The sequence below is a fragment of the Notamacropus eugenii genome, chromosome 4 (assembly GCF_028372415.1).
Source record: "Notamacropus eugenii isolate mMacEug1 chromosome 4, mMacEug1.pri_v2, whole genome shotgun sequence".
NCBI lineage: Eukaryota > Metazoa > Chordata > Mammalia > Diprotodontia > Macropodidae > Notamacropus > Notamacropus eugenii.
In genome coordinates, this window is record NC_092875.1 from 176,454,131 (window position 1) to 176,481,784 (window position 27,654).

A 27,654-nucleotide genomic window follows, 5' to 3' on the forward strand; every position below is an offset into this window, starting at 1 on the left:
TTGTTTTGTCAGCACTGTATAGTCACTGAACAATGATGTCCTGTCCACCAGTCCTATCCCCCTTCTCAGTATACTTCAATAGCTTTCCTTCTGTTCTCTAACAATCTATTATTTACCAGTTATTCTAGTCCTATCTTAAATCCTTCCTCTTTCCCCAAGAATTTTAGTCAATGGTCAGTTCTTCCCTTCCTAAATATCATAGTGTAACACAGTAACTGGTGGCAGATAATATATATTTAATAAATACTTGTTGATTGATTATATTTGCTATGTATTTTCAGTACTTGATTATAGTCAGCTGAGTGTATCACTTGTCTTATATGGTTCTCTAATTGTTTCATATGTGTTGTCTTCATTTCCTCAATCTGACTCTGTGTTCTTTGAGTAAAGAAACCAGGTCTTCTTCTCTTGAGTCCTTTACAATACCCAACATATGTCAGACATGGAACAAATATTCAAAATTGAATCAAGTTGTGCTGAAGCAAAGCACGGGTTCTCTAGAGACCCCAAAACAATGTTCATTCATTCTAACAGAAACCACCCCTAGGTGATGCACTGAGAATATAATGGAAGGAGGCCCCAGCAAGCTTAAGTAAAAGGTAAGGGTGGGCTAAAGAAGCAACGTGAAGGCTCACTGAAGAAATTCTAAAAGGGCAGCAACCAATGTATGGATTATTAGGAAACATGAACAACCAAATGACCATCTGGGTCTGTCCCAGACAGAGGAGGGAAGGGGTAGGGACAGGGGTGAAGGGGATATTAGAGCCTAGATTTCCTTTTCTGTAGGAAGTGAATGAACAGCTTTTAGTAAAGAGAGGAACGGTTTTGCTAATCGATCCTGTGAAAGACTATTTTAAAATACCATAATTATATGTTTAGAGAGAGTACTGTAAGGGAAGGATTTTGTGTGTGCAGCATACATGTTGTGTACTGCTGTGAGTGTGAGACAAAAAGAAAGAGACAGAGACATACAAGGAGCAGAGAGACAGTCAGAAAAAGAGATATAAAGAGACCTAAAGCCGAAAGAGGCAGAAAAACAGACAGAGAGGAAGAGAGAAAGGAGATGGAGAGAGACAGGGAGACACAGAGAAGAGAGACAGACACAGAGAAGAGAGACAGACACAGAGAGACAGACAGACACAAACACAGAGGCACACACACAGAGAGACAGATGAGAGAGAGAGAGAGAGAGAGAGAGAGAGAGAGAGAGAGAGAGAGAGATTGGAGGAAGAAAAAGGCTAGTAGAGGGGAAGAAATAGGGAGGGATAGGTGAGAAAGAAAGAGAGGAGGGAAGAAGGAGAGGGACAAACACTTTATAGATTCTCAGATTTTATGCTCTTCATTGATCATTCATATGACGTTCTAACAGCAGAAAGACCCTGGCTTTCATAAGAGTGTGCTATGAAGGTTAAGCCTCCTCAAGGAATATTAGAATGTTCTCCTACACTATTGCAATAATAAAAATAAGGTTAGTAATAGGGCAATCTTATTATTGAGTCATTCCTTCCAAGGAGTTCAAAAAGCGTGCCAGGCATTCTTTCTTTAATTCTTATAATGAGGAAATTTGAGGACAAAACATGTGAATATTTGGTCCAGTTTGTAGTCATGCTTAAGAGGGCTTTAATTCTTCTCAGACACCATCCCCTTTCCCCCTTTGCACAAATCAGGAGAGAACAAAACAAGATAAGGCACACTCATTTTCATTAAATATTTTCTTCACCTTCTTGACCCTTTTCCTCCATGAATCACAATGATTTTATGTCAAAAGTCAGGAAGCATATACTTTGTGGTATATTTTAATTCAGAACATGGAATTCTGGTCTTACTCAATTTCAATTATACAAGTGTTAGTTAGCCAAGTCTCTCAATTCTGGGAAGTGACAAAGAATATCTCACACAGAGAAGGACATGGGGGACAGGGACACAGAAAGTTGTGAATAGCAAGTGATACACATGAGACAACTTCTTCAGATATCTCAATCACAGGTTCATAAATCCAGAGATTGAAAGGAACGCAGAGTTCATTTAGTCCAGCACCTTGTTTTAAAATGAGGAAACTAAGGTGAGCAGATTAGGTGATTTGCTCAAGGTCATGTAGATGGGAGGTGGCAAAAGTAGGATTTGAACTCAGGTCCTGACTCAAGAGGCAGTGCTTTTCCCACCATACCATGCTGCTTCCCCAGTACATGCTAAGAACAAGCTGGGTGATGTCCTTAATATGGATCAATTATTTCTGGTACCTTTGCCTGTCCAGGTAAAGAGTAACACAATGATAGTTCTGTCACTTCTCACCTGTGTGACCTTGGGGAAATCACTTAACCTCTTTAGTCCTCAGCTTCCTTTTATGAGGAATGGGTAGTCTGAGAGGGGAGAGAAAAAGAGAGAGAGAGAGAGAGAGAGAGAGAGACAGACAGACAGACAGACAGACAGACAGATGGACAGACAGACGGACAGAGGGACAGAGAGACAGAGACAGAGAGAAAGACAAAGTCAGAGACAGACAGACAGAGAGAGAGAGAGAGAGAGAGACAGAGACAGAGAGACAGAGAGATGGCGAGACATCTTTCCATTTTGATACAGAGAGAAATAAAGATACTAGATAACCTCTGAGGTCCCTTCTACTGCTTGTCTATGAGTTCCATCTTCACCAAGATTTTGATCTCTTCGGGGACTCTGAGTCTCATTTACCTCCACCAACTCAGAATCTGCAGTGTGCTTTGTATGTAATATAGAAGTGAATCAATTCTGAGACCAACTGCTCCAGAGACACCATTTTGTGACTAAGTTGTTTCCTCAGCCATTTGCCCCTAATTTTAAACTGCCTCAGCAGGAACTATGGGCAGGTAGCCCTGGGCAAAGCACAGCTTCTGTGGTTTTGAATTTTTAACTTTAATTGGCAAAGTTGCATGGATATTGGGTGTTCACATGTGATATTTGTGTTGGTGCTATATTTAATCAAAGTATGCACACTGTCCTCTCTTTGCCCAACATGCAAACACTGGCAGAACCATAGTGGAACATTGTACCCTTCCAGAAAGAATTTTCCTGTTAATAGCAGCCTTTTATTTAAAGAACCTGGTCTACTTGGTGGGTAGCCTTTTGGAACTATACCCATCAGCATGCAACTTAAAACACTGTGAACAGGATAGTCATGGAAGAGGAAGAAAGGGAGAAATGTCTTCTACTACTGGCTGTCACCTGTGAAGACTATCTAAATTCAAATGGGGTGAACTGAATAGGGATAGGCAAGAACAGAGAAGCTGACCATGCATTATTTTGAACTCATGGTGCCCACATTGTCTCAACCACCCATAGTGCAAACCTCAAAGATATAAGATCATGGCATTATCAATGTCAAACTGAATAGGATCTTAAAGGTCATCTAAGTCAACTCTTTCATTTTATAGATGAGGTGACTGAGAGCCAAAGGGATGAAATGACTTGTTCAAATTAGCAAGTAACAGAGCCAGAATTTGAACACATATCCTTGTACTTTAAATGTACTTCCCACTACACTGTGCATATTGGGATCCTTCTACCATGAGAAGACATCACCTCCCCAATTTCCCAATTGCTTTTTAGGAAGTTCCTTCGCCCACTTACTACATCTCTACAATTCTTTGTGAGTTTGAGGTTTACCAATATATACCTTAATCCTAAAAATGACCATGGATGCTCAGAAATAAAGTAGGCTGAAAAAATAAATATAAAACCACTATTAATTACACTACAGAAACCTTATAAGCAGTCTTTGAGTTTTCCCTTTCCTCCACTGACATCTAATCAATTACCAAGGCCTGCCAATTTTACCTGTATCTCTTCCTTTTCATTTTGACCATTTTCCTAGTTCAGGTTCTCATAACTAAAGAACCTGCTAACCAGTCTTTCTGCTTCCAGTCTCTTCCTTTTCTAATACTTAATACTTAATACTGTTAGGGTAACAATTTCCTTGATGCATAATCTGCCCACTTCCGTCTCCTGCTGAGAAACCTTAAGTGACTCTCTCTACATTGTCTACTAAATAAAACTACACGCTTCTTAAACTAACATTCAAGGACTCCAAGATATGGTTCTAAACTCCTTTTACGGCACATTTCATATTAATCCCTTTCACACACTCTATACTGAAGCCAAACTGGATTACTCTTTGTTTTCCAACCTTGTCTTTTCCTCTTCTTCACCCATGATTTTGAACACACTATCCTCTTGAAATAAACTATTTTTAACATTTTATCTGAACTATCTTTGTTTACTACTAGCAAATAGCATAATATAACTACCATAATATAGCACCTTTAGGTTTGCAAAATGCTTTAAAAGCATCATTGCATTTATCCTCACAACAACCCTGGGAGATAGGTGGTATTATTACCCCCATTTTATGGATGATGTAGGCAGACAGAGGGCTAGATTACTTGCCCAGGGTCACACAGCTCTGAGTTTTGGTCCTTCTAACAACAAGGTCCAGCACTCTACCTACTGTATCAACTAGCTCCTTATACCTTCTACTCCTCAGTTGAACACCAATGTCCAAGTCCCAGCACATTAGCACACCTTTCCCATATGCAAGCTTGCCCAATCCTTTAGGCAGAAATGACTCCTGTGTAAATTTCTCTGCCAGGACACTATCTGACATATCCTTATACTTTTTGCCATTTTCTAAATTGTATTATATGTATTGGTGTCCATGTCTCCTTGCCTATACTAAATTTTAGTCTCCTTGAGGTCAGTGACTGTAATTTTTCATGGTTCTGTCCCCAGTACCTATAATAGAACCTTGCACATAGTAGGTCCTTAATAAATGTTTATTGAGTTATTTTTTTTCTCAGGTTGAATTATGCAAGACTGGTAAAATAGTGAAAGTGTAATCTAATAAGCAGACAATCTCAGAAATTGTACAGGAGTCAATTCAATAATTATTAGTTGGTTTTTTTCTCCTGTCTAAGTCACTCCCTAGTACCTGCTTGGGTACGTACATGTACATTTTCAAACTATTCATATACTCAGTGACTCACAATCAGACCATAGTTCATAAAATGGATAAAATGTGAAAGAAATGTGTGCATATTGAAACCTATTTAGCTATTGCCTTTGATAAAGATTGGTTCCTGGGATGGGAACAGGACAAGTGTGCACAGGAACCACTTACTTTCATACCCACATACCACAATATAAGAAAATCTAATGCAATAATTCAGTAACATTTTAAAATTGAATATTTTTTAAAAAATATTTTCTTTTAGCAAAAGATAAAGTTGTAAAATATGAAAGTCATGTAGTTAGAATTATATTTATGTTTGGAATGATGACTTAAAGGTCAAAAAGAAAAATAACAATGAAAACTAAAGGGAATATAATATATCGGGCTGAAAAATCATTACACTTCTATCAATCCCTCTCCTCGATATTCTAGAAGAGGATATTATGCAGCTCCCTGGTTGCTCAAACTCTATCACCTAGCACTTTTATGAAAGCTGCTAACCTTTTGGAAATGGACAAATCAATGCAGGCTGAAGGAAGGCGGAGATGCAGAAATTCAATGGAGACATTATTTCAGATGGGTGCAATAAGTGGGCAAATAGGGACAAGGCTCAAAGAGTCCAAGAATCATCAAATGTTAGGATTGAAAGAGATCATAGAGATCATCCAGTCCAATCCTACTCATTTAAAAAAAGGAGGAATTGGAGGATCAGGGAGGTCAAGGGACTTAACTGAGGCAACATAATTAGTGGTCAGTTCTCAGCAAAACTGTAAAGTTGCAATATTTGTCTTCTTACTTCCTTTCCAACACATTCAACCCTTTTTTCATTCTATAGTCACATTGCCCCCTTCCATCTGGTGAGAGGAAAGCAATCTCTATGGGTGAATGTGCGCAGGTAGGTGGTGCAGTGGATAGAGGATCAGACCTGGAGTCAGGAAGACCTGAGTTCAAATCTGGCCTTGGACAATGAGTATCTGTTACCCTGAGTAAGTCACTTCACCCTGTTTGCCTCAATTTCCTTATCTGTTAAATGAGCTGAAGAAGGAAATGGCAAAACACTCCAGTATTTTTGCCAAGAAAACCCCAAATGGGGTCAAGAAGAGTCAGATAAAACTGAACAACAACAAAATGGGTGAATATCTCTCATGACCCTTTCCTGGAATTTCTCTGCTCTTCTCTCACTGTATATTCTTTCTCTTAGGGTATTTATATATTCTTATAGCTTCAGTAATCACTTTTTTCCTATTACTCATGAATTTCTTTTTCTAGCTCTCACTTCTGCCCAAGTTTCAGACTTGCATCATCTACCTATTGAACTGAAACATCATGAGCTGTGTACCATGAGAATGCCTTAAAGATGACTTAAAGGATGCTAAGTATGACTAGTTTAAAGTCATTTTTCAGGCATGTTAATGAACTTTTGTTGACAAAGTATGAAGTAGAAAGACATTGTTATATTTTCACCTGAAATTTCTATTACATGTTTATAACACTGATATATCTTTAATTGATTTCACATTAAATCCTCATTATGATTCCTAAACATTCCTAGACATTTATTTCTTACTTTCATAAGTAACAATGTAAGGAATATAGCTTGAGTTGCTTTTAAAATTGTGTACCTTTAAAATAAACAACTGATTTCAAGTTAAATCAACATGCATTTATTAAGTACCTACTGTGGGCCAGACATTGTGCCAAGTGCTGGGTTTGATTTTGGTTTGGAAATCTAAACTCATCATCTTTCACTTAAAATCTACGTCCTACTTCCTGATTTCTCTGCTTCCATTGATGGTGCTTCCATTTCCCAGTCACTCAGGTTCAAAAATCTTAGAATCATTTTTGACCTTTTGTTTCCCTTTGTCTCCAAAACCAAATCAATTTATAGTTCTGTCAATTTTGCATTGAGACATCTTTCACCTTTGTCCAGTCTTACCCTTTCCCACTGCTGCCATCTTAGTTCTAAGCTCAGGTTCTTATAATCTCTATTTATAGTACTGCTCTGCTGGCTACCAGTTGCAGTCCTCTGTAATTCAACCTTTCCACACCGGTCAAAGTCATCTTTCAAGTTCATGATTCTGATCACTTCACACACTTGCTCAAAAACCTTAGCTCCCCATTGCCTACCAAATAAAATACTAACATCTTAGCCTAGAATTTAAAGATATCCCCAAGCTGATTATAACCTCTCTTTCTATCTTTATTTCATAGTAATTCCTTTTGTGCATACCACACTCCAAACAAAGTGCTCTACACAGTTTCAGTTTGGACTATTAGCTTCATTTGATATAAGAGGAGTGAGTTCATGGTCACACGTTACTATTTATAATGCATGGTGTTCTCTGATTATTAAGTACCATTTATTTATTTGGCCCTTTGTTGAGAAACAAATAATGCATATTACTTATTCTGGAATGTGTCTACTTTTAGGAAGGACCAATTCTGCTACACCAATGTCATATGTCTAATGTGCATTGATATATTAATTTAAAAGAAGATAGGATTAGCTAGTAGGTAAGATAGATCAATTACCCCTAGCAAAAAGTGGTGACATGCCATAGAGCTGAAGCATGGAACATAGACAAAACCTTTGATAACCTTAGAGACCATGGTATTGACTCAGAACTTTTGCAATAGAAGGATATGAATAAGCCACTAAGGTAGACCTAGGACTCTCCAGTGAGTAGCTTTCAGCCTCATTCAATGGTTAAATGTACTTGAACGATTATAATCTCCCACAGACTCTTCTCAGGGAAGTAAACGACTATCCAGAAAACCTATGCTCTAAAGTGAGGAAGGATGGATCTCTCTAGCATGAGTTCCCCTGGTTCTATCTCTCAGTAACAAGTTATAGCACTTTTAATCTTACAAACTGCTTTCCTTTCAACAACCTTGAGAGACAGAAGTACCTGCCTCACTAAGGTAACCTCAGGGTTAATTATTTTGTGTTACCTCCCCAAAGAATATTCTAAAAGAAGACCACAGGGAGAAAGAAATCCCAGAGAATGAATCTTTAATGGTGGAATTTCAGATACTGTGGCAATCATTTATACATTACTTCTAAGACAAAGCCTGAAGAGAAGGGCATGTTTACTGAAACACAGCTGAGAAGACCTGAACTTTAAGTAAATTGATTCATTGGGGCACATATGGAATTATTCACCTGATATGGGAAGTCTGTAAATTCAGATGTCTGTAGGTCAGATCTGAGCATCATGCTACTTGAGGAGAGCTGAAGAAAGACTGCAATGCTCCATGCACAATTCCCCCTTCAATTACAGCTATGTTTCACTAAATGGTGTTTTACCCCTACGGACCTCACTCGCTTACTACCTGGGAGTCGTTGAAGTACCAGGGGAAATCTTGCTGGCTAATCCTATTGTTATTTCAAAGTACCAGGTTGCTCAAGAGGTTGAGATATTTCAGTTCTTTGAGATATATAAAAGAGAATTCTTTCCTTAGAATGAATTCTTTTTTTTTTTCTTTCTTTCCACATTATATCAAAAGCAGCAGGGAGGCATACGTTTCAGTAAAAGCAAATTAACACCACAAGCCGTCCTTAAGTTTTCACAGCTCAGGCTCCAGGTTACAGGAACCTATAATTAATGTTCAGCACCTTTCATGATTTATCACGGCCACAGACAGAGGTGGAAAGAAAAAGAGATGTGGATAGACCACCGAGTCTATTTCCCTCCCACTCCCACACCTCACATTCATTAACACCTCCCACTTCACTCACATGAGTAACAGTATATTACCAATGGTTAGTTAAAAGAGGAGGGTTATTAAAGCATAAAGAATATCAATAAAACTAGTACATTGAGATAAGGAGGAGGAATATGCTAGAACTCTCTATGATGGCTTACAATCAAGAAGAATTGATAGGTTCATTGTTTTCAAGTAGGAATGGATTTAGAGAAATTTCTTAACCTAGAGGTCTATGAACTTCTAAAAAATGTACATTTGAAACTGGGAAGATGTATATGAACTGATGCAAAGTGACGTGAGTAGAATCAAGAGATCATTATACATGTCAACAGCAGTATTGAGTCTGTGATCAACCAGGAAAGACTTAGCTACTCTGATCAAGGCAGTGACCCACAACAATTCCAAAGGACCAATGATAAAACATGCTATCTACCCCCAGAGGGAGAACTGATGAACTCTGAGTGAAAATTGAAGTATAGTTCTCTGACTTTATTTTTCTTGCTTTTTTGCAACATGAAGAATATGGAAATATGTTTCATGCGATTTCACATGTATAGTTGATATATTTCTTGTCTTCTCAATGAATGAAGGAGGAGTGGAAGGGAGAAAGAATTTGGAATTCAAAATTTTAAAAAATGTTTAAAAGAAATAATAAATTTATATATGTATACATATGTGTATATATTGCTAAATTTCAATATAATTAGTTTCCTTTATAATCCTATATCTTTTATTTTATACATTTATAATCTATTAAGGGATCTATAGTTCTCACCAAACTGTCAAAAGACTCATGTTAAGTTAAGAAAGTTAAGAAATCTTGACCTAGTCCAATCCCTTCATTTTATGGCTGAGGAAACTGAGGCCCAAAGAAATTAAGTGATTTACCCAAGGTCACACAAGTAGTCCATAATAGAACTTGGTATCTGACCCTACAAACACTAGACTCCAAATTCAGTGTTCTTTCCACTATCCTATCTATACTTTATAAGATGAACTACCTTAGAGTCAAACTAAGAGAATTTGATGACTGAAGATTTTGTTATCAGAGAAATTCACATTTATCAACTGGCCGCACAGCTTGGATGTAGAGGAAAGTAATGATATAATTCTATATTGTTAGTACAACCTAGTTCACCTGATATAAATCAACAGGGGATATAAGTCGTTTCATCTCTCTAGGTCTCATTTTTCTCTGATGTAAAATGTTGGGGACTTTGGTAGGGTTGGGGAGGAAGTTGGACAAAATTATCTTTAGAATCTCATTCAGCTCTAAATTCCAGTGATAAATATTGAAAAGAAAATGAAAGGGTTCTATTTTCTATAATTGTGACTTACTTTATGAAATAGCTGTGTTCCTGAAAATGTGTAAATCAAACTTGGGTGAATCTTCTCATAGTTCAAATGCACTGAGAGCTATTTGAAGGAACTAGATGATGACTTCATTGGAGAAAGCAAAGGATGCCTCTGTAAAATCTACCATCCCTCCATCTATTTTTTCTCTTTTTCCTTTTTTTCTTAAACCCAATTTTCATATATTGAATTTCCTTGACTTGCGGCACACCTAGGATCTATAAAACCAGATCCTCACATTCCATTTTCTTTCCAGTTGGCATTCTGCTCTTGTCTGTTCTTGTTACAGACAATTGCTTTAAAGCCTAATTTCCATAGCTTTATTCAGTTCAACAGGAAAAGGAAAAACACTGCATTTCAAGAGTTATTTCTGAGTCCAAATGAGGCCACAGAAATACATTTTTTTTTAAAAGGCAAAAACGTGGCTCAGTACTGCATTCATGACTGAAGTCCTGAAGTAACCGTGTGACCTCTCTGAAGCTCAGACTCCATTATGATGTGCAGTTAGAGAAAAGTCATATACCATGGTCTTTCTAGATTCTCTTGAAACAGGCTGTATTTCTCATATGCTTCTTCATTTTTATGAGATCTATATCTTCATGTGCATACCCCCTCTGCTGACAAAGACACTAAGCTTCTCATACTTTTAGCAGATGGTTTTGTAGTCTACTGGGGCTGATAAAATTCATGAACCTCTTTGAACTTAGGTAGGCTGATCTTTGGGTGTCTGAAATGGAATCCTTTGCCAGGCTGATACTCCAAGGCTTTTTAGCTTGGTAAGATCTGCCAGAATATAGATTACCCTGGTGTAGCCTTTGAGAGTATAGGAACACTCCACATTATTATAAAGCAGTGGAGAAGGACTTTAGTGAAAATTCTAACTAAAGAGAATCCTTAGATTGGTGACACAGTGGATAGAGTCTGGTGTTAGGAACACTGGGAATAACACTGGATCTGGTGTTAGGAAGTCCTGAGTTCAAATCTTGCCTCAGACACTGGCTGTACAAATTACTTAACCTATTACTGGACAAATTGCTGGACAAATTACTTAACTTATTTGCCTTAGTTTCCTCAACTGTAAATTGGGAGATAGTAATAGCACCTACTTCACAAGGCTGTTGAGAATATCAAATGAAACAATGTTTGTAAAGCACTTAGCCTAAAACATAATATGTGTTATATTAATGCTGTTCCTTCCCTCCCTCCCTTCTCAGGGTTGAACAGAAAATTCTTTAATTTCCTTTTCTTCACAGTAGTAATGAAACAGAAAATCTTCAAATGCAATGAAATTCTCCAAAAAGCTATTTACATTGGAATAAAGTTTAGTTGTTTTTGAAAATGATAATGGACAAAAGAAGGAAAACCTCACACCTTTCTTGCATATACATAGGTTTAAAATATGCTTCAGTATATTTAGAATCCTAGATTTAGAGATGGAAGGGATCTTTAAAGTCATATAATTCACCCTATCCCACTCTCATTGTACAGATGAGGAACCTAGACTTGCCCAATGTCATACTGGTAATAACTGACAGAACCAGGATTTGGAACCAGGTCCTCTGACTCCAAATCCCATAATCTATTCATTGAGCCACAAAACAAGTAATCTTTGATTGTGTCAGTGTGCAATTAGTCCAACACTGATAACAAGTCTTCTGTAACTTGTCAGAAGAGCATTGAGAGCTCCTATAGCTGAGAAATTAATCACCTCAGAGCTCAGAGCTTCTGTTGAGTGTCTCAGAATTTAAGTAAGCTGGTCCTCATACACCAACAGATGTAATTCATCCCTGGACCCATACCTCAGGCCTTTCCGGAGCTTAAACGCCACTGACCAAACTTGGAAGAAAACCAGGATCGGTTCTGCACTACAATAAGGCATTGTGGTAGAACTTTAGCGCAAAGGTTTAAAAAAGAAATTATTTTTATTATACCAAGGAATATATAGCCAGAGGGAAAAAATTCAAAATGCCCTGAAAATACTCTCAAATTCAAGGCTAGTTACTCATCATTTTACCTAAGACTTTCAGTATCCAATTATTTTCTGACTTAACAATGAGCAAGGAGGCCCACACCTTGGATGGGGGGAAAGAACTTCCTGATTTCTGCTCTTGCTTCCTTGAAGGCAGAGAGGGCAGAAGTATGATTTACTTCATATTCCTGGAATGGGATAGGGATAGGATGGTAAGGAGTGGACATAAATGTTTGTGGGACATATTGACATTGACGAAGGAAGCAAGAGTTTTGATCATGCTGTCAGAAAAAGCAATAAGAAAAGAAAGAAAATTTACATTTCTAGGAGAGGTTAACAGGGAAACAACATAATGCTTAAAAGCACCACAGGCAACAAACCAATATCCTCATTAAATGTGTATGGACCAAGTGGCACCACATCTGAAAGACTAAAGGAAATATTGTCTGAATTGCTAAATAACAGAAACAGTAGCAAAAATAAAGAAAACCCAAAACATAGATAGATAGGAGACTTGGATGTAGCTCTGCTGAATAAACCTAAACAAATTCAGATAAACAAAACAAAAGAAAATATAGAACTGAACAGACTGTGGGGGAAACTTAGGTTTGAAAGAGTTATGGCATCTTCTGAATGAGTGTTAAAAAAAGTATATATACATATACATATATGTGTGTGTATGTGTATGTATATGTGTGTATATATATGTGTGTATGTATGTATGTATGTATATATATATACATATATATATATGTATATATATATATATATAGTTTCTTAGCATCTCATGATACCTTTATAAAAATCAGCCACGTGATAGGGAAAATAAAAAAAATAAATTCAAAAGAGAAAAATATTAAATACATCCTTCACAGACTATAACATTATAAAAATAGTACTTAAAAAAGAGAATACATGTAGAAGATACAGACCCAAATGGAAATTTAATCATGACAATTTGGATAATGAGTAGCTTTAAAAAAATGGAAATGATTACCAACTCTATGAGAGAGAATAGTGTTGAAACAAAATACCAAAAAAAAAAAATTGAGATACAGCTAAAGTAGTACTCAGAGAACAATTATAACTCTGAAAACACACATTAATAAAATAGGAATGGGTGGATAATGGTCTGACTATGCAATGTTAAAAGAGAGAGAGAATCAACAATTTATCAAACACAAACTAAGCACAAAAGAAAAATGCCTTGCAAATCAGAGAAGAGGCCAAAAAAAAGAAAACATTAAGTGTTTAGAAATGAGAAAACTAAAAGCTGTTTCTCTAAAAAGACTGACAAAAATCAATAAACTTATGCTAACCTAAATGTAAAAAAACCAGAGAAAAACAAATCACCAAAATAAAAAATTGACAAGGTGAATTGACAGAAAAGAATTCTTAAAAACTTATCAGAAATTAGTATAACAATCATATGCTAGTAAAATTCAGAATTTAAAGAATTACCTACAAAAGTATATTAAAATATTCAATTCAAAGAAGATGAAATTTCTATCAACCCAATTATAAGAAGTAAAATTGAATAAGAAACTTCCAAACATGGAGGTGGTGTGAACCCCATGGTCTGGACACACTTTCAGCTGAATTTTATTAGATATACAAAGGACAATTAATACCTATCTTATTAATATTATTATGAATTGAGATAGAAAATTCCACCAAACTTTTTAAAAAATTAAATTAATATAGTTCTATGTATAAATCAGCACAGGATAAAGTAAAGAGAACTATAAAGTTGTATCATTAATAACAAGTGATATAAATAAAAAAATAAAAACCTAGCCAAAATAATTACAGCAATATAGCCAAAAAAGTATTCAAAATGACCAAGATGAATATGTACTATAGATGTGTGATTAAACATTAGGAAAACAATTAACAAAATTAACAATATTAGAGACAAAACAATCAAAACCACATCATCACATCAATAGATGCAGAAAAACCCTTTAGCAAAATTGAACACTCCTGATCAAAACACTAAAAAGCACAAGCATGCAAGGATTATTTTAACATGCTTAACAGTATGACCCTAAAACCAAAAGCTAGCATTATTTACTATGGAGAAACATTAGAAGACTTCCCAATGAGTACATAAATTAAGCAAAGATTCTCTCATCCTCACTATGATTTGACATTTTTCTAGAAATGTTAATAATAACAATAAGGAAATTGAAAGAAATTAGAGGTGTAAATTATCAATAAAAAGAAGAAATTCCCCTAATTACAGACAGAATAGTTTACTTAGAAAACCTCAATGAATCATCAAAGAAACAAATTGAGACAATTATTTCAGTATTACAAAATACAAAATCAATAACATAAATTGTTAACATATCTAATGACAATAAAAAGGAGTAAATGACAGAGATATTTCATTCAAAATATAAATTTCATAGAATAGCCAAAAGCATATCACAGTGCATGTAAGAAATAAAAATATAATTACAGAGCACTTTTTAAATAAATAAGGGAAAACAAATAAATGTAAAGACATCTACTGTTCATGACCGAACCATGCCAAGGTAATAAATATAATGTGCTATACCAATCAAACTTCTATGAGCTTACTTTATAGAGCTCTACAAAATAATAACAAAATTCATTTGGAGAACCAGAAGGTCTGAGATATTGAGGAAAATAATGGGGAAAAAGTTGGAGGAAACAAGATTTTCGGACTCAAACTATGTTATAAAGTAGCAATCATTAAAACTATTAGATATTGGACATGGATAGAAGGCAAGAGTGTCCATTCTATTAAAAATTCACCAAGGACATTTTAGTCAAAGTTTTACTGATCTTTATAAAAAAAAATAAGGGAAATATATTGAAGGAAACATTGCAAATTACTTTTATCTGTTATCTAAAAGCATTTACCAGGGTGTTATACTGTGATGCAAAGAATAGATTGCAACTCTAGGTGTTCTAAGCATCTGTATTACCTTGTGTAAATCATTTCATTTCTCTGGATATCAGTTTCCTCACCTGTAACATGGGGAGAATGGACTAGGCAATTGCTCAGGTCTTTTCCAGATCTAAAATTTAGTGTTGTAAATGCTGTACATTCTGTTGTTCATCCAATTATTTTATCTCATTTATTTTCACAACTATAAACTTCACATGCTGAATAAAATCACATTGTACTCAACAAGTCATTAGAATTTTGCATTTGATATATGTTTTTAGCCAACATTTTAAGTGCTACTCTTGTGTACTTAGAAAGGGCATACTATACACAATGCAGTTTAGAATTGTTTTGGTTATCAATAATCAGTATGGATGAAAGAAAGGTTGTGCCTACAAAGTATGTTAATTAAAACAGTGAGAAGAAAAATCCAGTCAGTCAGATATCATGTCTACAAATCACATACAGCCAATTGGAATCATCCAAGGCTTGGGTCTTCCTCCTTCATTCCTTCCTTCCTTCCTTTCTTCCCCTCCCCCTTTTTCTTCATTCCTCTCTCCTTTCCTCCTTCCCTTCCTTCCTTTTTCCCTTCTTTCCTTCTTCCTTTCCTTCTTTATTTCTTTACCCTTTCTTCTCTTTCTTTCTTCCTTAAAAAAATTATACCTAGACTGGCATAATTTATTGGAGTATTGTTGTAGATACAGAATCAGAAAATCTCAAAGGAAATAGGTGTCCTTAGAGGACACCTAGTCCAACTCTATACTTAAACAGTATCCCTAACAAGTCATCATCAACCTCTGTCAAAGGCTGTGATTGAAAAAGAACCATCTACTTCTAAAGGCAATTTATTCCACTTGGGATAGCTTTAATTGTTAGGAAATTTCCCTTACATCAAGTAAAACTCTGCCTCCTATTGACTCTTCCCATTGCTCATGATTCTACCTTATGGATCCAAGTAAAACAATTCTAATCCCTTTTCCATATTATGACCTTTCAAATTCTTGAAGAGAGCTATGCTGTTCCTCCCAAATATTCCTTTTTTTCAATCTAACTCTTCCTTCCCTAGTTCCCTTAACAACAGGAACCTTTCCCTGACCCCTCTTAATTCCATTGCTTTCCTTCTTTTGATTATTTCCTATTTATCCTGCATACAGCTTGTTTTGCGTATATTTGTTTGCATGTTGTCTCCTCCATTAAAATCTAAGATCCTTGAGAATGGAGACTGCCTTTTGTCTCTTTTTGTATCCCCAGCACTTAACACAGTACCTGGTACATAGTGGGCACTTAATAAATATTAATTGAATGAATGAATGTTTATGATCTTGAGGCACTTTACCATCATAGTTGCCCTTATCTGAACACTCTCCAGTTTACTGATGCCTATAGCTAATCTTTGCTCCACAATCTACAGCACAGAGCAGTCTAGTGACCCACTTTGCATAGCACAGTGAGTTAGTAATGGGAAATAAATTTTAATGTCTATCCAGTTGTAGGGAATTCCTTTTTAGTGCCAACTTACCTCTCAGTTCGTTGAACCACCCAACTCACATCCTTGTTCCAAACATCAGTCAATACCATCTCTATCACCACCCCAGTTTCTACCCCGCTAATCCCCTGCTATTATGCTTCTTATTTAGTCATAGCACTCACCAATGACATATTCCAGTCTGATGAAATCCCTTTTGGGATCATAGGGGCGATTGAAGTCAATTTGGACAAAAAAAGGCTGCCCTCGGCGAACGATCAACTTTTCATTGTCATACCGGTCTGTGTGATGCTCCACCTTGTTGGTATCCCAGGATTCCTTGAAGAGGTGGACATCCGTGACATTCAGATAATCTGTGTTCAAAGAATTCAATAGAAGGAAATCAGTAAGTATCTTTGATTTGATAACCACATCTTTAGATCTGTAGAGAAGACAAATAGGGAAGATTAATGAATTCTTTTTCTTCCCCAGAAAGGAGTGCAGAAGTGTCTTAGAAACACTGACCTAGACATGAACTTAGGAGACTTGGGATCCAATCCCATCTCACGACACTTTAGTGCCTTAAAATTGCATATACATCATCAAGTCTTTGTTCTTACAATGATCTTGTGAAGTAGATAGTACAGTTATTACTATCTCATCTTATAGATGAAGATACTGAGATAGAAAAAGGTCAAATAAGTTTCCAGAGGTCATATAGTTAGTTACTGAAGAAGGGTGAGATTGAGACCTCTATCTAACCAATGTTTTTTCCAAAACACAACACTACTATCTACTCACCTCTATCAATTCAATTTAATTTGGCAAATGTCTAAAATGCCTATTATGAACACCGGGGGAGATACAAAGTTCAAATATGATTGTACTTGCCCTTAAGAACCTTACATCCTATCAAGGAAAGACTACATCCAAGCAATAATGAAAGTAGACAATAATATATGATAAATACATTAGACAACTGCACACAAAGTACTACGTGAGGCCTGAGAGAAAGGGCTCTTATTAGTTACTACTTAAATATGCTTGGATAAGTCATCTAATTTCTGTTTTAGATTTTCCATGTTTTAAAAATGAGAAACTTTCCAAAGATATATTGAAGAAAAGCTATACTATTGGTTATACCGACCATTTGTCTCTTCAAGGAACATCAAGCAATACCCTTTTCCCAAAACAGGTTCTCCACAAAGCAAGATAAATTTAGGATTTTTGTGAAGAAAAGGTTCCCAAGAACTAGACTGTCCAAGAGGAGAATGGGCTACCTTAATGGTCATTTAATCCAGTCTTTTCTTTTCTGTCTATACTTTCTCAAATGGCAATCTCATCAGCTCTCATGGGTTCAATTAGAGCTCAGGTCCCTTCACACCAACTGCCAGGGGACATTTGGAATTGTAAATCCAATAGTCATCTCAAACCCAACATATTCAGAATAGAGTGTATCTTTTCTTCCAATCCCATCCCTCTTCTCAACCTCCCTATTTCTATTGAGAGCACCACCATCTTTCCAGTCACTGAAGTTCACAACCTTAGTACCATCCTTGGCTCTTCACATTCTCTCACTCCGTAGACATAAGTTACTGTCAAATTTCTTTGCTTCTACCTACACAACGTCTCTTGCATTCATTCCCTTCTCTCCATTTACAAAATTGGTACCCTAATACAGACTCCAATCACCTGGATTTCTTTACTAGTCTTCAAACTGGTCACTTTGCCTCAAGTTAGCAAGTATCCACTAATTCTAATCCATCCTCCACACAGCTACCAATGTAGTTTTCCTAAAGTATAGGTATAACCATGTCATCTCTTCTCCAACTTTACATACAAAAAAACCTTCATTGGCTCTGTATTACCTCTGTGTTGTTGTCTGAACATTTTTCAGTCATTTCTGACTCTTTAGGACCCCATTTGGGGTTTTCTTGGCAAAGATACTGGAGTGGTTTGCTGTTTCCTTTTCCAACTCATTTTACAGATGAGGAAATTGACACAAAGAGAGTTAGGTGACTTGTCCAGGGTCACACAGCTAGTTAGTGTCTGAAACCATATTTGAATTCAGAAAGATGAGTCTTCCTGACTCCAGGCCTAGTACTCTATCTACTGCATCAGCTAGCTGCCCCCTCGACCCCCATGACCTCTAGGATCAAATATAAATTTCTACTTAACATTTAAAGCTCTTAATAACCTTGCTCCATTTTAATTTTTAGTCTTGTCACACAAGTGACAATTCATCTCCTGCCCACATGCCTTTGCATTCCCTGTTCCTCATGCTTAGAATGCTCTTTTCCTCACTTTTACCTCTTACAATCTCTGGTTTCTTTCAAGGCAGAGCTTAAGCACTATTTTTTTCTTATTCCTTTCTCTCCCCCCACCATGTAAACCCCCCCCCCCAATTCCAAGTGCCTTCCTTATCTTAGGTCACCTCATATATATTTTGCTTGTTTTATTAATACCTATATATGTACACATTGTCTCCCTCAATAAGATGTAAGATCTTTGAAGGCAAGGACTGTTTCATTTTTGACTTTGTAATGCCTGGCACATAGTGGATGTTTAACAAAAACTTATTGATTGTTTAATCTCTTCATTTGTCAGATTAAAAACTGAGACTCAGAGAGGAAAAGTGGCTTGCCTAGAGCCACATAGAGAGCAGGCAGCAGATCTGGGATTAAAACTCAAAGGCTTTTATTTTGAATACAGCTCTCTTTCCAATTAAACAGGTTTTTTTTTCTTTTAAATCAAAGATTAAAGATGTTTTAAAATAGCAACACTTTTTTAAATAGCATGATATTTTTTTCACAAATGCTACAAAAATGGTCACCAAAACCTTTAGCACATTCTTTAGCAAAATCAAAAAGCAACCAGCATGTAAGAAAACGCCTGAAACTCCTCAAAACAAACAGAAGATGAATTAATTAACATTCAGGATTAGGGGAACCACATATATTAAAATAAAAATCTTACTTTATGTAGCTTTTCATACTCTGCAACTCCTTAACAATTTTTATAAAAGCTCGAAGATAAAAATAACTTCTTAATAATCCCAGGTACTCATAGAAAAGGCACGTTCCTCTGAATATTTTCTCTTTTGAATTGAAGAAATATTGCAGTTTTATGTTGAGAACTTTCAGAGCTTTTTCTAATGATACAGAATATGTTCATTACAACGTGAAAAAGAGCTACACTGAATGAAGCCTGTAATGACAATGAGAGATTTCATATTCTTTAGCGAAGCCCTGGGAGGACCAGCAGCACTGGTGTGAGGACTGCTGAGCCATTTTCAGGGCTATTCATCCTCCTTTGGTGTCCTCCTGATTCACACAGCTTTTACCTGAGACTCCAAGAAGCTGGAGCATGCACAGTGGCCACACCCCAGTAATACCATCATGGCAGACCAGCTAAACCAAGTTGAGGGTAACCAACAGGTCTCAAACCCATTGGTAAGTTAGGAGGGTGTCTACTCCATGTGAAGGCTTCCTCTGGCTGATTGTGTACGAGAATAATTTGTTCCAAGGGTCATGAAGGTAGCTGAAGCAGACGCTGTGGATAGCCTAGAACTTGGTCAGAGATCAGAGACCTTGGGCCATTGCCAGTCATCTTGACTTTTGTCTTGCCAATGGACTTAGATGACTCAGGAAGAGAGAATGAGGCTGACAACTTTGTGCAATTCTGCCTCACTTAAATCCAAATCGGCAAGAGTCTAGATATCACTCCATGATGTCATTAGTCCTCTTCAAAAATGAAGGACAAACAACAGTATCTAGTCTTTAGCTTTAGTGAGGAAGTATGTAAGAGAGCTACACTGAGGAGAATATGTCTGCATTTGTATACTGTACAATACTCATTTTCCTAACTAATTAAAAGGAAGTCTCTACAGTCAGTGATTCTCATTAGGTAGAAAAAAAGCATGTATGGGATAGCAAAATGTAAAGGTAATGATTAAGATCTGCTAATATCTGAAGCATGAATAAATAAGTATGCTTATGAACTAGAATAAGTATTTTTATGATCTTTTTACATATGTATTTTTATCTTTGATTAGCTGTTCTAAATAAGATGTTCTATCTTGAGTATAGCTACTTCTGTGTGCTACAGATACTTGGCTATAGAGATGAAGTAGGTGGGGACTTTGGGAGATACCATGAACCAGGAATAGGGGCATAATAGCAATCAATAAACAAGTATTTAGTAATTGCCTACTATTTCCCAGGTGCTGATTCTGGCAGCAATAGTGAGTCACTGGAGTCTATTGAGGGGCAGGGTGATTGTTGGTGGTAATGTAGTGGCGAAAGTAATGGTGGTGGTAACGGTGTATGATGTGGTCAAGCCTATACTTCAGGAAAATCATTTTGATAGCTGAGTCAAGGAGGGACTGGAGTTGGAAGAGATTTTGGCAAGGAGATCAATCAACAGATGATTGCAATAGCCTAGGTGTCAGGCGATGAGGGCCTATCCCAGGCAGTGTCAGAAGAGAGAAGGGGGGCGGTGAAGGTGAGACGTTATGTAGTAATAATAGACAGACCTTGGCAACAGATAATATACAAGTGGTGAGAAAGTGAGAAGTCAAAGATGATACCTCTGTGGTGAGCCTGGAAGGCAGTATCCTTCATAGTAATAAAGTGAATAAGAAAGATGAGATTAGTTTTGGACATGTTGAGTATTAAGAAGTCTATGGGACATCCAGGCTGAGAAGACCAATGGTATTTTGAGATGTAATAATGGAAGTAAGCAGAGAAGTTAGTAATAGATAAACAGATTTGGGAATCAACGGCTTGGAGTTGATCACTGAATTCATGGAGGCTGATGAAATCTTCCATGTTAGGTTAATGTGACCCACATCACGTTAACTTTATTGCTGTTGACCCATTTTGAGCTTGTAATCCACTAAAAACTCAGGTTTGTTTTTTCAGAAGAATTGCTGTGAAGTTAGTCATGGGTTCTTTCTATCGTACCCATAATGATGAGCTTTTGATCCCATATGTAAGACTTTGTATTTGTTGCCATTACATTTCATCTTGAAGGACTCTCATATGGAAGAGGGCTTAGATTTGTTCTGCTTGACTCCAGAGGAAAGACGTGGAAAAAAATCAGTAGAAATTGCAAATAGATGCTTCATAGGGGGAAAACATTTCATAACATTTTTCAGAGTCCAAACTTGTTATTTTATTGATATAGTAATAATTCTGCTCTAAATGCAAATGAGTAACTGGCCTCTCTACAGAGTCATCTGTGGTTAATGGAAGGTTAAATGATTTGCTAATATGTGTGTCAGAAGTAGGGCTTGAGGTCATGTCGTCCTGACACCATACTTACGTCTTTGCCCACTACTCCATGAATGCATTTCAGTTAGAGCTCTCCAAAGGTAGAATGTACCCCTTAAGAAATACAGTCTAAAGACCTGGATGACCATTTCTGAGAATGCTGGAGAGGAAGGTAAGGGTTACACTAGCTATGCCTCTGAGGTCCTCTCAACTCTGTGATTCCTTCCCCTCAGTCTTATTAGAGAGCTGTACAAGCCTTCAGCCACTGGCAGGTAGACAGACTCTGGCAGAGAAAGCCAGGTTACCATAGGCTACACACAGCTGCACTACTTTGGAGAAACTTATAAAGGAATTAACTGTGTGGATTTCTAGTTCTATGCAGCTACTAGGTCCTCCCACCTCCCTAGTGGGACGCACTTCTCTTTTGAAATGCCTGCCCCTCACCATTTTCCATGTCTCCCTCCCTTCCTGCCCCCCCCCACACACATCACCCCAGAGTAGATAGATTCTACAATGCCACAAAGTGCTGAACCTCCTTTGGGTAATGGTAGGAAGCAATTCCCTAATCAAAGAAATTATCTTAAGATGACATGAGTATATTAGCCTCCTTCATGATAAGCCAAGATCTCCTCAGAGACACACAGTTATTTAATGCACTTATAAGAATGCTATGTTTGGGCACAGGGTCAGAGAAAGAAAAAGACTGAGAGGAGAAAGAGGAGGAGGAGGAAGGGGGAGAGAAAGAAAGAGAGACAGAGACAGGGAGAGAGAGAGTGAGAGACAGGAGAAACAAAAAGGAGAGGAGGTATGGAGAGAGAGAAGAGAAAGAAAGGAACAGAGAAACAGACCCAGAACCAGAGAGAAAGAGACAGACAGGCAGACAGAGACAGACAGAGACAGTGAGACAGAGACAGAGAGAGATTGAGATATTTTTAAAGTAGGAAAAGGGAAAAAGAGTTGTCACTGCCTCTTGGTTTCCTGTTTCCCTTTTATGCTTGGTATTTAATTGAAGTAGGGAAAAAAGGTGAGACTCTAGTTTGTTTGTTTGTTTTTTAGTTTGTTTTCATTCAAAGCAGAATTTGGTAAATTAAGTACTATGATATAATACAAATGTTAGAATATGTAAACTTGATTCTTTGCCTAGCCTCATCAATTAGGTACCACAATATGACCTTGTGGAGGGGAGGCCAGCTTTGCTCTGCCCTCTCACAGTTTCTGTCTGGATCTGAAGGCAAGTATCCCATAGTGTGTATACTCTGTGAGAGAAGCAATAAAGTAAGTACGTGCTAACCACCCACATGGAGCTCCCAGGAACTTGGCTGCATGGGTGTGGAAGCATAGCAGCTAAATTACTGAGCTGGGGCCCTTCGGAGCTGTGCCTCGCTGGACACATATAGTGAGACATGGGGGAGTGCATGAGGATACCTGGAGCCTTCTTACACATCTCAATAGGAGTCTGCTCCTACAATGCCTCGGACAAAATTGTCTCGATGAAGATGGCTTTACCCTTCTTTTCTTTTATACTTATGGAATGAGAGCTGGATTTGGAGTCAGGGAATTGTGTTTCAAGTCTAAGCTCTGCCATGTATCCCTCTGTATAACCTGGGGCAAGTCTCTCAACATTTCTGGGCCTTGGTTTCCACATCTCCAAAGTAAGGTGATTTAACTAGATAATCCTTAAGGTCCCCTCTGCCTCTAAATCTATGATCCTAAATTCCTGAAGCAAGCCCCTTTGGACCTGAATTTATCTAGGTCATTCCATTATTATTGAATTAAATTAACAGGAGTTGAAGAGGAAGAAGGATTTGCCCAAAAACCATTTGCTTGGTCTGATTTTTTATTCTTTTGGCTCAGCTCTAGGGCACTCCTCTCCATGAATCCTTGTGCCTTTATCACAGTTCATTCACAGTGATTGAAATTTGAATTACCTTTCCATGTCATGATTACTGTTTTGACTTGGGTCACACATCTCACTTTGCTTTTGAATTATAGATTTCTCCAAGCCTCTGGTATCTGTCTCACTCATCCTTCTCTGCTGCTGTCTTCCTACCCAAACAAAACTTTAGCCATCTGTGCTAAAAGCCTCTATGAGGATCTTACCTCTATTGGAACTGGAATTTCCCAACTGTAAGCAAAGCTCTGGCTGTTGGCAAAAGCAAGGTCTCATGAGGAAGGTATTTTGTGGATCTGTAATTCATTCTAATGTCAATCTTACTGACAAAAGATTAAAATTCAATTCCTCTCTGAGAATCAATCATAGTACAAACACAGTTGTAGTTCAGAAAAATATGATTCCAGTTAGAATGTTCTATGGGCTTTCAGAAAGACCTTTTAAACAGGCTTAATGAGTTAACCTGGCTACGGTATTATAGTAGAGCAAGATTGCAACCTGCTTCCTAGCTTTATTTTTACCCTGCCTCATCATAGCACATATCCCCTAAAGAGTACTTCCCTTCCATTATGTGATAGTCTATGCTTAATTCTCTAGACTGACATTTGCAAGTTTACCACTTCTCGAGGCTCTATATCTTCTGTAATGCTGTGTTCTCAGTCTAGAACCAGTCTCAGAAGGATGTGGCTTCTCTTATGTGTTGCTTTTTGTGGCATAGTGACTAGGATGCTAGCTTTAGAATCAGAAAGACCTGAGTTCAAATCCTACCCCAAGCCCTTATTAACTGCACCATCCTTGACAAGTCACTGTCTCTTTGAGCATCATTTTCCTTATCTGTAAAATCGAGATTAAAAGTATCTGTTCCATAAAGTTGTCATAAAGAGCAAAAGATATAATGTATATAAAATGCTCTGTAAAATTTAAAGTACTCTGTCACATCAGTCTCTATTATACAAATTACTGAAAACATAAGTCTTCTGAACTCTTCATTAATCTGCTTTAATGGAGAGGAACATTGACATGGATAATCAAAAGCAGTAGATTTACATTAAGTAATTTTCACTTTGCTTTGGAATATACCATATGAATTTTTTAAATGAAGATTCATTTTGCTGGAAATTTTTTGCTTTATAACAAATTATCTCTCCAGAGCTAGGCGACCCAGGGGGAAGGTCTTCCAAAACATAGATGAGAATCAGAAAAGGAAAAAAAACCTTCAAAAATTCAAAAAAACATGTCCGAAAATCCACACTCTGAAGTTCATGGATTTGACTGGTAGGATAGCTGCTCATGCCCTCAGGAAGCTATGACTTACTTTCATTTTGCACACAGTTGTAACCTATCTTGGTTGTCTGATTTCCGACACCACAGATCACTAAAGTTGGGAAAGGAGAAGAGGGTAAAGAAACTACTTCAGGAAGACATAGTGAAACCTTGAAATAAGAGCTTAATAAGAAGGGAGAACATAGAAAAAGTACAAAAAATACCTGAAATAACTAAAAAATTATAGCAGTCAGAACATAAAGATGATAGTTGACCCATAGAAGTAAATGAGATTTTAAAATGAGGAAGAATGTAGAGAGTAGAGAAGAGGATCCTACACAGAGCACTGAGGCACAAAGAGGGTGGAAGAAGCATGATGATCTATCAAAAGAAACCAAGAAGTCAGTGTCAGACAAGTAAAAGGAGGAGAGGAGATGAGGACACGGAGAGACAGTTAGACAAAAAAAGAGAATCAGAGACAGAGAGAGAGAGTATGAAGAAAAGAAAGAGAAGGAGGAGGAGGAAATGAAGGAGGAGAAGGAGAAGAATGACAAAAATATAAGTAGGAGAGATAATGCGGGATGAAAAAATAACCACTAATGTCAAATACTGAGGAAAGCTCACAAGATTTGGGAGTGACAGAAGGCTACTGGATTTAGCAACTAGATCACTGATAAATTTAGGGAAAAGTTTGTTGAGTGGTGGGGTCAGAATCCACATTGTAAGGGGTTGAGAAGTGACAGGGTGATAAAAAAAGAAAGCAACGAATCTAGCCAGTTGCATTTTCTTTATTTGTTTTAGAAATTTTGCTGTGAAAGGAAGAAAAAATTGCAAAAATGAAGAAGATCTGAACACATTTGGGGAAAGAGTCAATTGATAGAGATTAAACACAGAGTGGGGACTGGATCAAGGACATGTGTTGAGGAGCTGGGATTAATAAAAGGAAAGAGCACCTCCAAGATGAGAACAAAGGAGGGAATGGATGGATGATGGTGTAGAGTATTTTTAGAACAGAATAGGGAGTAGAGGGAGCTCATGACACAATCTCGATTTGTCAATAAAGAAAAAGGTGAGGAATTTTGCTGAGAGGGGAGAAGGGGATGGAGTAGATGGCTTGGGGGGAGAAATGAAGGTTTAGAATATACTCAGTGGGGAGTGTGATAATTAATCAGGGAAGAAAGACCAAAAAAAATTTCTGTGCAGCAGAGTAGGCCTAGCCGATACTAGCTGATATCAATTTGCAGTCCATCCAATTAGCATGATCCTACCACTTCCTCCAACTGGGTTCAGCAATATACAATTAGAAATGGAAAGAAGATGGTGACCTTCATCCATGGCTTGCACTGAGCAGCCAGTTGGCATAGTGGATGGAATACCAGTCCTGGAGCCAGGAAGACCTGAGTTCAAATCTGTCCTTAGACACTTATCATGGGTGTGACCTTGGGCAAGTCACTTAACCCTGTTTGTCTTAGTTTCCTCACTTACAAAAAGATAAGGAAATGGCAAATCACTTTTTTTGCCAAGAAAACCCCAGATGGGGTCACAAAGAGTCAGATATGACTGAAACAACTCAACAACAACTAGCAGGGTTGTGTTTGTCCTTTGTTCTCGAAGAGGACCATGACATCAAGATGATGATGTGACTTGCAGTTGATTTTGATTTGAGTGAGGGAGGGATGTGCAAGGTCACCACCTGCACATTTTCCTCCAGAGCCATCTGGGTCCAGTGGCCTGATCTTCATCAGGATGGCTGGAGATGTCCCAAGATGCAATGGGAGACCTTGTTCTTTCAGGCTAAGGTCTTACAGCATTCTCACTTTGACTGAGATACACCCATTCAATGTATAGGCAGGCTTCTTTAAGTAGTTGCTCAAGGGATGGTCCCTTTAATAAAAAAAAAAAATCAAACTGGAAGAAGACCCTCAGGGTTCCTAGGTAAAAGAGAAACAATTACTATTTAGTATTTAAATCCACTCTGTACTAGGTGGGTGGGGACTTATGGTCCAGTCTATGAGCTCCAGAGCACAGGACAAGAGGGAAAGGATGCAAATAGCATAAAAATTCAAACACTATTGATCCAGGTGCTGTCCTTTGAGGAGTCAATAAAAAGTTTAATCCCTTTTCCACTTGATGATGTATATGTCCCTTTTAGACAGTAGGTAGAGTGCTGGGTCTGGAGTTAGGAAGACTTGAGTTCAAATATGGCTGGACTCAGTAATTACTTGCTATGTGACCCTAGGCAAGTCACCTAGCACTTACCTCCCAGGATTATTGTGAGTATTACATCAGACAATATATTAATAATGACTCATGAGCAAAAAGTAGCACAAGGAATATCATTAAGGAAGTGTATGATCATAAAAAAAGTATTCTGGTCTTTTGTCAAGACTAAGGGACAGCCAAGTCCTAAGTCAATACACAGAAAATATAAAAAAATGTATAAAACGGGGATCTTAAAAAGATTTCAGTGGGTCTATGAACTTGGATGACAAAAGCCAAGACTTTATTTTCACTAACTTCTAACTGAAATTTAGTATTTCCTTCAATTATTTGAAGACATTGTGAAGAGACCATAGGATTCACCCTGCTGCCAAAGGGTGACATGAAAAAGGTGAAGAACTCTAGCTGTAAAGGAAGATCTCCAGAACCTTTGGTAGATACTCTGTGGAGAATCTATGAGAGAACATGGATGAGACATGGGTGGTGATCTGCCTTAAGGAAGGGCATACCCATATTGATGAGATGCCAGCTTTATCAATATATTTCTTACCCTCCAGTCGCTCCCTCCTCTTTGTATTGGATTATCCCCATAAATGGAGGGGCCCTTCTCC

General features: G+C 37.4%; 1 protein-coding gene across 2 annotated transcripts in view; it reads right to left on the minus strand.

Annotated features, from left to right (window-relative positions):
- The window catches only part of F13A1 (coagulation factor XIII A chain), a 192,715-nt gene that overhangs the window by 152,218 nt on the left and 12,843 nt on the right, over window positions 1–27,654 (minus strand). For both annotated transcript variants that reach the window (XM_072603741.1, XM_072603742.1), the window contains exon 3: window positions 16,582–16,770. In XM_072603741.1, the coding sequence (XP_072459842.1) occupies window positions 16,582–16,770 (189 nt within the window). The remainder of the gene's footprint in view (window positions 1–16,581; window positions 16,771–27,654) is intronic.